The sequence below is a fragment of the Sarcophilus harrisii genome, chromosome 2 (assembly GCF_902635505.1).
Source record: "Sarcophilus harrisii chromosome 2, mSarHar1.11, whole genome shotgun sequence".
In the NCBI taxonomy this organism is placed as follows: Eukaryota; Metazoa; Chordata; class Mammalia; order Dasyuromorphia; family Dasyuridae; genus Sarcophilus; species Sarcophilus harrisii.
The window spans coordinates 451,829,082-451,844,205 of record NC_045427.1 but is presented as its reverse complement, the minus strand read 5'-3'; the positions used below and the strand labels follow the sequence as shown (position 1 = coordinate 451,844,205).

At 37.4% G+C, this 15,124-nt stretch overlaps 1 protein-coding gene across 8 annotated transcripts in view; it reads right to left on the bottom strand.

The window, feature by feature from the left end:
* Positions 1-15,124, bottom strand: part of RALGPS1 (Ral GEF with PH domain and SH3 binding motif 1) — a 715,060-nt gene that overhangs the window by 545,513 nt on the left and 154,423 nt on the right. For all 8 annotated transcript variants that reach the window (XR_004232244.1, XR_004232243.1, XM_031954314.1 and 5 more), the window contains one exon: positions 3,072-3,204. Coding sequence is in view for 6 of the 8 variants with exons in the window: in XM_031954314.1 (XP_031810174.1) it covers positions 3,072-3,128 (57 nt within the window). In the remaining 2 variants the exon portion in view is untranslated. The remainder of the gene's footprint in view (positions 1-3,071; positions 3,205-15,124) is intronic.

The window sequence follows — 15,124 nt, the reverse complement described above, 5'->3', positions numbered from 1 at the left end:
TTCTTTCTATTTTCACTCCCTCTTACCTCTGCTTTTCTAAAAACCTTATTTCACCTTCCTATTTTTATTCATTAGCTTGTGCAAATCTATTATGCACAAATTGCTATTCCTTTTAAACATAAAATACAGTTATTATGTAACTATCTTTTCCCCCTTTTTCTCTTCCCTCTTCTCTGCCCTAGAGAAGGCTACCAAATACATGTGTGTGCACATACACAATATATGTATGAATGTATGTATGTATATATGTATATATTAAGCCATTCCATACATACTTCTATTAATCAATTCTTTCTCTGTTTGCAGTTTCATGCACAATCACCTTTTTTCCTATCTTATAATGTTATAGAAATGCTTGTTTTATTTCTTAATTCAGAATAAATTAAATTAAAAGTCCATGCCCTTTAAAAGTACACGTCCCTTCCAGTTCTCAACTCTGATCTCATAAGTGTCTATTTTGCTCAGAGTCCTTTTTTAGACCATGAATCTAATCCCCATGCAGTACTTGCTTAAATTGGGTTTTGCTGATTTACCTTAGCAACCTTCTAATAATAGACTTTTTTGAAACCTGGCTTCAAATTTGGAAATATCATATGTTTTATATGGAATACAAAATTCTAAACTCCAAAAGTTAAAGTTATTCTGAACAATAACCAAACTGATTTGACTGCAGATATACTTAGATAATTGTTATGAAAGAAAATCCTGAGCTAACAAGTTACAAGCTAAAGGGAGTCAGTTCCTTGGAAGAAATTAAGTTCTAATGTGAAACATATCAGTGTGCCACACCATAGGGGCAAGTTATAAGGCAAACAGCAAGCTAGGTGAGAAAAGTTAGAGATGCTGAGGTTGACAACCTGCGTTAGAGTTACCACTATTGTCCCAATTCCAAATAATGTGCCAGTGATAGAAACATAGAGGGCAGGTGATTTCAACCATAATCACACAGAAAGTTCTCAGTGGAATCAAGAGTTTGAACTCAAGTTCCTGGTATCTATTCCAGGACTTTTCCCAGTACTCGTTAGAAAACTTGCATCTTCTTAGTTGTTCCCAAATCACTGAAAAACACAGGACCCTGAGATTAGGAGAGTCTGTGAGATCTGATAATGGTGACAATGATGAGATTGCAACAATTCTATTAGAACTAGAGTGCCCTACTTACCAGGCTTTCTATATAAAAACTAAGGATCATGTTGGGGGTGATGAAGGGAAGAAGAGGAGAGGGAAAAAAGGAGATGGAGACAGGGAGGGATAAAAAGGAGGGAAGAAGGAGAGACAGAGACAGGGAATATGAAAAACTTCAGATAGAAAACATTGTGAAGTAGGTTTTTTAAATTGCTAGTTTCTTGAGAAACTAGTTCACCTAGATTTCTGGTTGATTATTTCAAGTGACCATGTATAAGCAAGCAAGAAATAACCAAGATCTAAAGCAAAATAGGTAACAGTGCCATTGTCCCCCACCCTAGTCAGACCACAACTGGAATGCCATGTTCAGTCCTGGAAACATTTTAGGAAAGACAATGACAAATTGTCATGTTTGCAAAGGAGGATGACTAGAATAGCAAAGGATCCAGTGATGGGAACTGGCTATTTAACTTAGAATATAATAATTATAATTGGAATAATAAGAGTTCTTAACCTGGGGTCTATGAATGTGTTTTTTTAAAAAATAAGTACATAACTGTATTTCAATATAATCAGTTTCTCTACTAAGCCTATATATTTTATGAATTTTTAAAAAGTATTCTGAGAAGTCTATGGATGTCACCAGATTGCCGAAGGGGTTTCAATACACATGCAAAAAAAAATGTTTAGAACACTTGATTTCAGAGGATATTACAGTTGTCTTTAAATATCTGAAGTAATGTCTCAAGAAGGCATTAAAATCATTCTGCTAAAGTCAGTCAGTCAGTCAACAAGCATTTTTAAAGTACTACGTACAAGCACTGAGTTAATATTGGGAATACAAATACAAGCAAAAAGTAAGACAGTCCCTGCTCCAAGAAGCTTATATTAAAATGTGGAAGGAAACATAAGAGAAAGCTGAAAAGGAGATTGGGGTTTGAAGAGAAGACACCTGGTGAGAAGACATGATAGAAAAATGCAAGAAGAGTACATCCTGGTGGTAAATGAAGAGATGGCTGGCCTGAGAGCCTTTCTTAAATGGAAGTTCTGGGGAGAGCTCCCACATCCCACCAGAGAGAGGGACCCTAAGAGCAGAGGATACTACCAAAATGTAAGTCTCAGGACTGAAGTGATCTTCCAAGATGAATATGGTGCTGCAGAAGAAGAATTACAGAAATGATGGGGAAAAGGAAAGATCAGGGTTCTATAATTCTAAATAGAAATGTTTTACAAATCTAAAATACTTACTACAAAACATATGTGGCCTATGGAACTAATTTTAGAGATTCTTGGTGATCACCACATCTCCTGAACATTTCTGGGCAAATTAGACTGTAACAGACGGACAATGTGGGTACCTAGGGTTAAGGCATTGGCCACTTGGTCACTCTGTGAACAAGGCACTCATGTTCTAGACCTTTAAGAATCAGGAAAGGGAAATCACCAGATGAGGCCAGTTGAAATCACAATCTATTTTGGAATTTGCTACTTATTTATAATCAGTAGTGTGTTCTTTTGAAATGGTCAGGGCCTTCAGAGTTTCTTTGGGTAAATGCCAATCATTTCTTACCATCTCAATGGAATATGGCATTCATGACATTGGACAAGTTGTGAATATTTATTTTAATTTGAAATGAGCGACTTCAAAAAATATACTGAGAGTGAGTCTTGATTTATTTAAGACTGTCCCCCAAATATAACAACTGTCCAAAGCCTGGCAGCAGCAAGCTCTCATGGGGGTTGGAGTGGGAGGAAACCTGAACACTTAGAATGACAGCATTCATTGGGGCTTTCAGTCAAACACAACTCTGTTCAAGAGGTAGCAGCCGAGCATGTCCCCTGGCAGCAGGGAGTCTCTCCAAGGCCAAAGTAAGCTGGCACTGCTCAGCAGATATGGCTGCCCCATGCCTCCCCCAACCTGTCACCTCCCCCACCCAGCATCCTACCTGGGGAGTCGCGGAGGTGACCAGAACATTGGCCATCAGGCCATTCCGTTTATACATGCTCTCTCCAGACCTCAAGGGTGGGGGGGGGTGTCAGGGCCACCTCAGTTGGTGACACAAAATGCAGGAAGGATTCCTGGAAGGCAAACAAGATCATGAAAACTTACTTTCAAGAACTTCCTCTTCCTTCTATACACATACACACACACACAAACACACACACACACACCCCTCCCCAAAGCCAGTGTTGAAGTCTGTCACTGAAGAGGAAAACTGCAGATCAAAGTAATAATAGTGAAGTTATTAACTAGTGACTTAGCTGAGTTAATCAATAAGCACTTATTAAGTTCCTTCTGTGTATGAGATAATACCCCTCCCCCCCAGCTTGATGTGTGGGTTAGAAATACAAATCATGAAACAATCTCTGATTGCATGCAACTTAACTTCTAATGGGGGAAACAAGAAGTCCATGTATACATTTGTACTGAATAAAGGGAATAAAGGTAGTTAAATATATTAAAGTTTGGAAGGGAGGGTATAAGCAACTGAAAGGGGGCATCAAGAAAGGTTTCCTATAGAAAGTTGCACCTAATCAGCATGTTGAAGGAAGAGAAGGACTCTGAAACAGAGATGATGAAGATGAGCATTGCACAGAAGGAGAATAGGCAGCACAAAGTGTGAAGGAGAGAGATGGGGAGCTGCCTATGAAAAACAGAGTCTGTCTGTTTAGCTAGAGAGAGAAGATGAGTGAGTGGGTAGTGCAATATTCAAAGAGGCCAGAAAGGTTGGGGGGAGGTTAGGAAGAACTTTAAGAGCTAAACAGAGGACTTTTATTTTAACCTGGAGACAACAGAGTCATTGGAGTTAAAGCAGAAGAATTACATCATCAGATCTATATTAAAGGAAAATTACTTTGGCAGCAGGATATGAGATAGGCTGGAATGGGAGGGCTCTTGAGGCAGGAAGACCAATTAGGAAGCTGTTGCTGTAATGTGGGTGAGATGGTTTATTACCTCTGAAATAAAGTAGCAGTTAGGGAAGTAGAAAGGAGTAAGGTGGGAGGGAGGATATAGAGGCAGAAATGTCAAGATCTGGCAATTGCTCAGATACATGAGATGAGAGAGTAAAAAGCTGAGGATAATAATGAGGTTATGAACCTGGGAAACTGGAAGGATGTGGTATCTTTGACAGAAATAAGTAAATTTTGAATAGGGGAGGGTTTGAGAGAAAGATAAATTTAGCTTTGGACATATTGGGTTTGAGATGTCTCTAGAACATTCAGTTTGAAATGTCTGCAATGCAATTGATGATACAGACTTGAACTCAAGGGAGACAGTGAAGCTGGATATATAGATTTGGATTATCCTATATGAATTCAAGCTAAGAGGAGTTGGTGAAATTTCCAAAAAACAGTGAAGAAAGAAAAGAAAAAGATCCATGGAGGTCAAACAATCAGAGGAAAGGGAACAAAAATAGTTAGACAACTAGACAACTAAGAGAAGATCCAGGAGAGAGTATTTCCATGAAAACCCAGAAAGAAAAGAGTACCCAAGAGGTATCAAAAATAAACCTAATTAAAAGAAATACTCAGGGGAATTACAGTTTACTAAAAGGTACTATAGACAAAGATGTAATATCAAAAATTTTTAGTTTCTCTGGTAAAGGTTTAATCTCTCTCCTATATAGAAAAATGAATCAAATTTATAAAATAAATATTCTTTAACTGATAAAAGATAAAAGGATCTGAACAGGCAGTTTTCAGAAGAAGAAATCAAAGCTAACTATAGTATATAAAAATGTAATGTTCTCTGAGACCAGGCTTCTTGGGGGGGGGGCTTCTGGGAGCAGCCTTCCTTTTTTTTTTAATAATAACTTTTATTGACAGAGCCCATGCCAGGGTAATTTTTTTTTACAACATTATCCCTTGCACTCACTTCTGTTCCAATTTTTCCCCTCTCCCTCCCTCCCCTAGATGGCAAGCAGTCTTATATATGTTAAATATGTCGCAGTATACCCTAGATACTATATATGTGTGCAGAACCAAACATTTCTCTTGTTGCACAGGGAGAATTGGATTCAGAAGGTAGAAATAACCCAGGAAGAAAAACAAAAATGCAAACAGTTTACATTCATTTCCCAGTGTTCTTTCTTTGGGTGGAGCTGCTTCTGTCCATCCTTGATCAATTGAAACTGAGTTAGATCTTCTCTTTGTTGAAGAAATCCACTTCCATCAGAATACAACCTCATACAGTATCGTTGTTGAAGTATATAATGATCTCCTGGTTCTGCTCATTTCACTTAGCATCAGTTCATTTAAGGCTCTCCAAGCCTCTCTGTTTTCATCCTGCTGGTCATTTCTTACAGAACAATAATATTCCATAACATCCACATACCACAGTTTACTCAACCATTCTCCAATTGATGGGCATCCATTCATTTTCCAGTTTCTAGCCACTACAAACAGGACTGCCACAAACATTCTTGCACATACAAGTCCCTTTCCCTTCTTTAGTATCTCTTTGGGGTATAAGCCCAATAGAAACACTGCTGGATCAAAGGATATGCACAATTTGATAACTTTTTGGGCATAATTCCAGATTGGGAGCAGCCTTCCTTTTGGTTCAATGTAATAATCACCTCAAATGTGGTCAGGAGTTAAAACCCAGATCCTTTATTGTCTCCTTCAAAATAACATGGTTAGCTTTCTTAGTGGCCTATCTCTCTCCTTGGTTCCAAGAGCTCTTGCCACTAGTCTTTGGCTCTTCCAGCTTCAGCCTCCAGCCAGCACAAAGGTAGAAAATGGAATGAATCTGACTCCGGCTCCGAGATTGGGCTTCTGTGTTAGACTTGTGAATCTCCTTGACTTAATCCTGATTTATAATCTCCCTAAGTGCATCTTGGTTGAGACTCCTATCTCATATATGCTCTCTTAAAGGTGTGAATCTTAAAGGTATGAATGGTGTGAACTCTAATAAGTACTAAGTACATTTAGAAAACTGTTAAGCACCCTGCTGAACAACTATTGTCTCTATCAATTCCTGACTTAGCACCTTGTAAGAGTCATAACATAAAAATGCTCTAAAAGCATCTAGAGAAATGCAAATTAACATAACTCTATGGTACCACTTCACAGGGCAGTTAGGTAGCACAATTGATAAAATTTCTATAGTCAGGGCCTAGAATCAGGTTGATTAGAGTTCAAACACTTCCTAGATGAGTGATCCCAAAGCAAATCACTTAATCCAGTCTGTCTCAGTTTCTTCATCTGTAAAATGATCTGAAGAGGGAAATGGCAACCATTCCAATATCTTTGCCAAGAAAACCTCAAATGAGGTCACAAGGACTTAGACACAACTGGAATGACTGAACAACAAATCATTTCCCATCTATCAGAAACAAAAAATGCTGAAGGGGATGAGAGAAAATAGGTATACTAATGAAATGTTAGTAGAGCTATAAAGTGGTCCAATATTGTAATGTTGATCAATAAACCTGCTCTGATGAATATAACAACCCAAGACAATTCCAAAGGACTCATGATGAAAAAAATACTATCCACCTCCAGAGAGAGAGCTCATGAACTCTGAATGCGAACTGAAGTATAATTTCTCACTTTATTTTCTTGCTTTTTATTGTATGAGTAACATGGAAATGTTTTTCGTAATTTTACATGTATAATAGATATATTGCCTGCCTTATTAGTAGGTAGGGAAAGGGCCAGAAGGAGAGAGAGAATTTGAAACTCCCGATTTTTTAATCTTAAAAATAAATGATAAAAAGACAACACTGGTAACTTTGAAGAGAGAAGTTTTTTTATTATTATTATAACTTTTTATTGACAGAGCCCATGCCTGGGTAATTTTTTTACAACATTATCCCTTGCACTCATTTCTGTTCTGACTTCTCCCCTCCCTCCCTTCACCCCCTCCCCCAGATGGCAAGCAGTCCTATACAAGTTAAATATGTCACAGTGTATCCTAGATACAATATATGTGTGCAGAACTGAACAGTTCTCTTGTTGCACAGGAAGAATTGGATTCAGAAGGTAAAAATAACCTGGGAAGAAAGACAAAAATGCAAGCAGTTTACATTCATTTCTCAGTGTTCTTTCTTTGGGTGTAGCTGCTTCTGTCCATCCTTGATCAAATGAAACTGAGTTAGATCTTCTCTTTGTCGAAGAAATCCACTTCCATCAGAATACATCCTCATACAGTATCGTTGTTGAAGTATATAATGATCTCCTGGTTCTGCTCATTTCACTTAGCATCAGTTCATGTAAGTCTCACCAATCGAGAGAGAAGTTTTAATTGAATAATAACAAGCCAGATTATAAAGTGTAATATTCTTGTTGGTTTTCTGGAGGTCTTGCAGCAGCCTTAGTTTCAGTAGAGTAATCATCACAAGAATAGCCAGGTGTTAAAAGTCCAAAGCCCAAATTCTTTATTGTCTCCTTGCCTGAGGTTGGGCAGCTTTCTGGAGAGCCTTTCAGACCAGTCTTGGTCTCAGTGGGGGAAGTGCAGGAGGCCAGACACCAGGAGTCTGGCTGAAGATGGAATGAATCTCTCTGAGTCCGAGGGCTTATGCTTCAGCGTCCAGCCACCACAAAGGTGGACGATGGAATGAAATGTGTCTCTGGGTCCCTTCCGAGTCTGTGTCTGGCCCTTCTGAGTCTTTCTCCAAGCCCTTCTGAGTCTGTTTCTGGCTCTGAGTCCCAGCTTATCTGCTCTACACTGAGTATAAACCAATCATTATATCACTAAGAAACTATTATTTGTCGTAAGATTGAATCAATCATACTGAACTTAGAGAACTATTAATCACCATGCTAAACTAGATAACCATTGTTTCACCAATTCCACTCACTTAACACCTTGTAAGAATCCTTGTTTCAGAGATCTGGCTCACAACAATAAAGAGCAGTGAACTGAATGAAAGGAGAAATGATAGCAAAGAAAAAAATATAAACAATTTTTTTTCTATAAGTTTGCCTGAGAAAAAGAAGAGAGGAACTTCCCTTCCCCCATTCTTAATTTAAATATCTTCCATATGTTGATTATCTCCAATTCATATGTCACATCTGTACATAGCTGTTTATTTGTTGTCTTCCCAATTAGACTGTAAACTCCTGGGAAAGCAAGGACTATTTTTTACCTTTCTTTATAATCTCAGAGCTTAGCACAATGCCTGGTACAAAATAGATGTTTACAAAATGTTTACTGAGAAATATAGCCTGAAGAAGTCTTTACACTTATGTGCATGACTGTGCTCATTCTGTGTATAAGTGTATACATGTGTATATATAAGCATCTATTTGTGTAAATGTATATGTACCTGTTTTTAAGATTCCCCTCCCTGATTGTGCCCAAGGTCTTTAAAAGCAGCTTTAGGCAATGATCAAGACTTCCCTGTCCCCCAACTCATCCTAGAGTTTCAACCAGAATTTGTTCTTCCCCACTTTTCTATATGCTCTCCTTTCTTAACACATCTCTTCAGCCAGACTTTCCCTATAAAGCAAAGGAGCTAACATTTGGTTTCACATCCCTCCCAGAGATCCAGGTTAGTCAGGCACATTTTTACAACCAATTAATCAACAAGCATTCATTTACTATGTTCCAGATACAGTGCAAATGATAAGGAAAAGAGTCAGAAACAGACTCAGTTCTTGAACCTTCTAATCAAAGAGGCAATATTTACATATGTAGGGACATACATGGTATCTACAGATCGGAGAAGAGGTCACCTCAGAGGGGAAAAACAGACCAACATCTGTGAGGACTAAAAAAGACCTAAAGAAAGTGCTGCTTGTTCTGAGTTATCTAAGTTATCTAAGGTGAGGAAGTGGTACATTTGAACATAGGTGATAGATGATCTTTGCAAAAGCATTGAGATGTGAGGTGCAATGTCTGGTGTCCTGAGAAAGAGCAAGAAGGCCCAAATGACTGGAACATAGGGTATATAGAGAAGTAAATATAAAAAGACTGGAAACACACAAAGGAGCAAAACTGTAAAGATCTTTAAGTGACAAAAAGGAATTTATATGTGATCTAAGAGACAATAGAAAGCTAGTGAAGCTTAGGAAATAAATGAGGGTAGGGACAGTGATGGGGAGGTGATATAGGCCCAGGTTTTAGCCCCTCTGATCTTCACAAAGTTCACTCTTTGGTTTTTCTTGGCTCTCAACCTCACTGGAACCTCTCTCATCATGTCCACAAACTATACAAAAATACTGTCATATGTCTTGAAGTTGTGACAATGTCAAACATGGATGACTCAATTATGATCCCTCACTATAATGTGTAGTAGTGACAAGACATGTCATTAGACCATTCTCTAAAATCTTAAAAAAAAAAAGACAATATAAAACTGAGTAGGGAAATTTCTCTACACCCAGACTACTACTCAACTGTGCAATGACCTATTACAAAAGTTGACATACACATCTGCCAATGTCTGCAAACAGTCTAGGATTCCTGGGCTCAAGTCAATGGAAAGGAAGAATAAGCCTGCAATTAACATGATGGCTAAATAACTGACTTTGATTCAACTGCCACAGCAAACCCTGGCACACAGATGCTTCTAACGTATATAAGCTAAAAAGCCAAACAAAAACCTACTGTTTAATGAAATCCCACATGTTGTTCCAGGAAGAATGATAATAATAACAATAATAATTAGTAGCAAGGACCTTCTAATTCAAAAAACATTTATAAGACATTATAATTTTTTAAAAAACCTACAAAACATTATGCACATTACTATGGATAGACAGAACACTACTTGGTGCTAAAGGGATACAAAATTTCTTTTCTTTTTTTTTTTTTATTTAATAGCCTTTTATTTACAGGATATATGCATGGGTAACTTTACAGCATTAACAATTGCCAAACCTCTTGTTCCAATTTTTCACCTCTTACCCCCACCCTCCCTAAATGGCAGGATGACCAGTAGATGTTAAATATATTAAAATATAACTTAGATACACAATAAGTATACATGACCAAAACATTATTTTGCTGTACAAAAAGAATCAGACTCTGAATTATTGTACAATTAGCTTGTGAAGGAAATCAAAGATGCAGGTGTGCATAAATATAGGGATTGGGAATTCAATGTAATGGTTTTAGTCATCTCTCAGAGTTCTTTTTCTGGGCATAGCTAGTTCAGTTCATTACTGCTCCATTAGAAATGATTTGGTTGATCTCGTTGCTGAGGATGGCCTGATCCATCAGAACTGGTCATCATCTAGTATTGTTGTTGAAGTATATAATGATCTCCTGGTCCTGCTCATTTCACTCAGCATCAGTTCGTGTAAGTCTCTCCAGGCCTTTCTGAAATCATCCTGTTGGTCATTTCTTACAGAACAGTAATATTCCATAATTTTCATATACCACAATTTATTCAGCCATTCTCCAACTGATGGACATCCATTCAGTTTCCAGTTTCTAGCCACTACAAAAGGGCTGCCACAAACATTCGTGCACATACAGGTCCCTTCCCTTCTTTATAATCTCTTTGGGATATAATCCCAGTAGTAACACTGCTAGATCAAAGGGTATGCACAGTTTGATAACTTTTTGAGCATAGTTCCAAACTACTCTCCAAAATGGTTGGATTCGTTCACAACTCCACCAACAATGCATCAATGTCCCAGTTTTCCGCATCCCTCCAACAATCATCATTATTTTTCCTGTCATCTTAGCCAATCTGACAGGTGTGTAGTGGTATCTTAGAGTTGTCTTAATTTGCATTTCTCTGATTAATAATGACTTGGAGCATCTTTTCATATGACTAGAAATAGTTTCAATTTCTTCATCTGAGAATTGTCTGTTCATATCCTTTGACCATTTTTCAATTAGAGAATGGCTTGATTTTTTATAAATTAGAGTTAATTCTCTATATATTTTGGAAATGAGGCCTTTATCAGAACCTTTGACTGTAAAAATATTTTCCCAGTTTATTGCTTCCCTTCTAATCTTGTCTGCATTAGTTTTGTTTGTACAAAAATTTTCAGTTTGGTATAATCGAAATTTTCTATTTTGTGATCAGTAATGATCTCTAGTTCTGCTTTGGTCATAAAGACCTTCCCTTCCACAGGTCTGAGAGGTAAACTATCCTATGTTCCTCTAATTTATTAATAATTTCATTCTTTATGCCTAGGTCATGAACCCATTTTGACCTTATCTTGGTGTACTGGCTTAAGTATGGATCAATGCCTAGTTTCTGCCATATTAGTTTCCAATTTTCCCAGCAATTTTTATCAAACAGTAAGTTCTTATCCCAAAAGCTGGGATCTTTGGGTTTGTCAAAGACTAGGTTGCTATATTTGTTGACTGTTTTATCCCTTGAACCTAATCTATTCCACTGATCAACTAATCTATTCCTTAGCCAATACCAAATAGTTTTGGTAACTGCTGCTCTATAATATAGTTTTAGATCTGGTACAGCTAAGCCACCATCATTTGATTTTTTTTCATTAATTCCTTGAAATTCTTGACCTTTTGTTTTTCCATATGAACTTTGTTGTTATTTTTTCTAGGTCATTAAAATAGTTTTTTGGGAGTCTGATTGGTATAGCGCTAAATAAATAGATTAGTTTAGGTAATATTGTCATCTTTATTATGGGATACAAAATTTCAATAAAGCATGACCTCTTTCTCATGGAGCTCATGGTCTAGTTATGCCACATGACTGACACATGGAGAGATGACTACAATATATGATAACAAGTTTTGAAAAGCAGCATGGTTTATGAGGATGTACATTCAATTCAATTCAGCATTTCACTAAATGCCTACTGTGTGCAGAACAGCAAATAAAATTTAACTATGACACAGTCCTCCTCATAAAATTTATAATCCAGGAAGGGAATAAGACAAAAAGATAAATAACTACTATAAACAATTTATAGAGAGGTCACAGATTGGGAGCTGGAAAGAGTCTCAAAAATCATCTAGTTCTGCTACCTCATTTTATAGAAAGATGCTCAAAAAGAAGTAACTTGCACAATGATATCCACGTATGACCTGACAGAAAAAAGAAATGGTTTTGGAGTCAGTGGACTTGGGTTCAAATCCTGCTTTCTTCACTAGCTATGAGACCTTGGACAAGTCAATGACCCTCAGTTTCTTCAACTTTAAAATTAGAGTATTGAACTAGATAACTTCTGAGGTCCATATAGCTCGAGGTTTATGACCCTAGAAGAGCCAGGATTCATACCCCAGATCAAAATTTCATTGTACTCCATGTTTCTCCATGATAAAGGGAGTTAGAAGAAAAGTTATTATTCCAGGATCAAGAGGAGGAAAAATTACTTAAGATGTAGAGAAAGATCTTATAATTTTAGTTTCTAAACCACAGGAACACTGTACTGAGAAGTCCTTAATTTGAATGATCACTGTGACAACAAAGACCAGATTCCAAGGACTGCAGATAAGGACCCAAACTCAAACCAATTCAATTCAATCTACTAAACATTAATTAAACCCCTGCCTATTAAGGATTTAATGCTTCTCAAATCCGTTCTTCTAGGTTGAAGCTACAAATATGAAAAATGAAGTCCCTGACCCCAGGAAACTTATAAAATAGAATATGAGGAGGGAAAAGATTATATTTAGAAAAAATGGCACAGGAAATTAAGAAGAATGAGAGATAATGTTTAAATATGATAGCATAAATCAACAAACACTTATTAAATACCTACTATATGCAAGCAAGCAAGCTAGATGATACAGTGGATAGAACATCAGCCTTGAAGTCATGAAGGACTGAGTTCAAATCTAGCCTCTGACACTTAATAGTTATGTGACCCTTGGCAACTCATTTAACCCTGTTTGCCTCAGTTTCCTCATTTGTAGAGGAAGCTAGAGAAGGAAATGATAAACCACTCCAGATTCTTTGACAAGAAAACCCCAAAAAGGATTACAAGGATTTGAATACAACTGAAAAGATTGAACAAGAAAAATGTACAGTGAAGGCAATGGTCACTTGAGATTCAAATACACAAATGAAATAGTTCTGCCCTCAAGAAGCTTATGTCCCTCTGTTGGCATATAATATGTAACCCCATCAGAGAAAACTTCTTAGAACAGGTGACCCTGGACCTGGGCTTTCAAGAATAAAAATAATTGTGATATGTGGTTCAGAAACAGCATGTGTCCTATTTGTGGAGGAGTCTGAGCAGATCCAGAAGAATACAAGGAATTACAGAAAACTGCTTGTTGAGGTTCTGAGTTAGAACACAGAACGTGCCATTCAAGAGAAGCATGAGAATACTGTAAATACAGCACAGAGCTCAAATGGTGAGAGAAAAAATGAATTTGCATTTTAGGGAATGATTGAAGATTTTTAAACAAGGGGGCTTATTTTGGCAGAATATTAAAAATGGATTGGACCCAAAACCAAACATTAACAGAAAAAGCCATGGACTCAAAGCAGGGTTTTACCAGTTAGGGGTTCAGGAAAGGCTTCATGTAGAAAGGATTGCTTGAAAATAGGAAAGTGAGGCTGATATAGGAGAGTCCTGATTTGGGCTAAGAAAATTTGAGAGAGACCATGTAACTTGAAATAAAGCAAAACAAAAACAAAACAAAAACTATATTTATATACATATATGTATAGTTGAATTCTTGAATAATGAAGGAAGGAAGAGAAGAAGGGGGAAAAAAAGAAAGAAGAAACAGAGGAGAAGGGAGAAAGGAAGAAACAGAGACAGAGAGGACAGAGATAGAGACAGAGAGGATAAGAAGAAAATGAGTGAAAAGGAAAGGAGAGAAATTCCCTTTAAGAGAACTTCAATTTGCACCTCTGCCAAATTACATAGAAGACAGCTCCATATGTAAGTAGAATACCAATATTACCATTTTTGTCTACCAAATTATTTACCTTCCCAGAGCTCACACTCAGCTTGGTATGATCTACTATGGGAGTCTCTCCCATATCACCTCATCCTATTCCATCTCTGAATTTTCAGATAATTTTAATTATTAATAGCTCATAGCTCCTATCCTCTAGCATGGAGTTCTCTAGTTCTGGAACTACCAGGGTTACATGGTATGGAGAGAACATTAGAAACAGAGTTAAAGGACTTGAATTTGAATACCAGTTCTTATATTAGCCATGATAACTAGGACAAATTACTTGACTTCTCTAGGTTCCAGTATCCTTATTAATAAAATGAGGGGGTTGGACTAAATTTCCAAGGTCTCATCACAGCTCAAAATGCCATGAAATTTTAAGTTGTGCCACATTTACCTGAAGTCCTCTGTTTAGTCTCTTAAACACTGAGAAACAATTATGTAAACTATCCCTAAGCTGCATATGAATAACCAGGAGAGATCCTCCCTAAGATGCATGAATATTCCATTACCCACAACCAAAATTGATTCCACACAACTTATGTTTGCTCATTCTGAACTTATACCTGCTGCTCATTTCATCATGGAGCTAGGTGAATGAGGGAAGGGAAGAAATGGGGGTGGAGGTGTGGATGGGGAAGAGAAAAAACTCAAGTATGTCAGACAAGGTTGAACATGGAGGGAAAAAGGGCTTGTTTGTACTTCATAAAATGAGCTTTCTAGGTAAGCCTGAATCCTTCCAAAGAGGGCAGGACCTCATGTCTTAGGAAGACTTGAACTAAAGAAATTGACACAGTAAGAAAAGCAGATGGAAAGTCAGAAAGATGTGAGCTGAAATGGACCCTTACTAATTGTAAAACCCAAGAAAAGACACATAGCCTCAGTTTCCACATCTGTAAAATGAGAATTTAGAGCAGCTAGGTGGTACAATGGATAGTATGCTGGGACAGGAGTTAGGAAGACTCATCTTCCTGAGATCAAATCAGACCTCAGACACTTAGTAGCTGTGTGACCCTGGATAAGTCATTTAACCCTGTATGCCTCAGTTTCCTTATCTATAAATTAAGGATAATAATAATACCAACCTCCCAAGTTTATTGAGGATAAAAAGCTGCCACTTTTGTCTACCAAATTATTTACCTTCCCAGAGCTCACACTCAGCTTGGTATGGTCTACTATGGGAGCCTCTCCCATATCACCCCA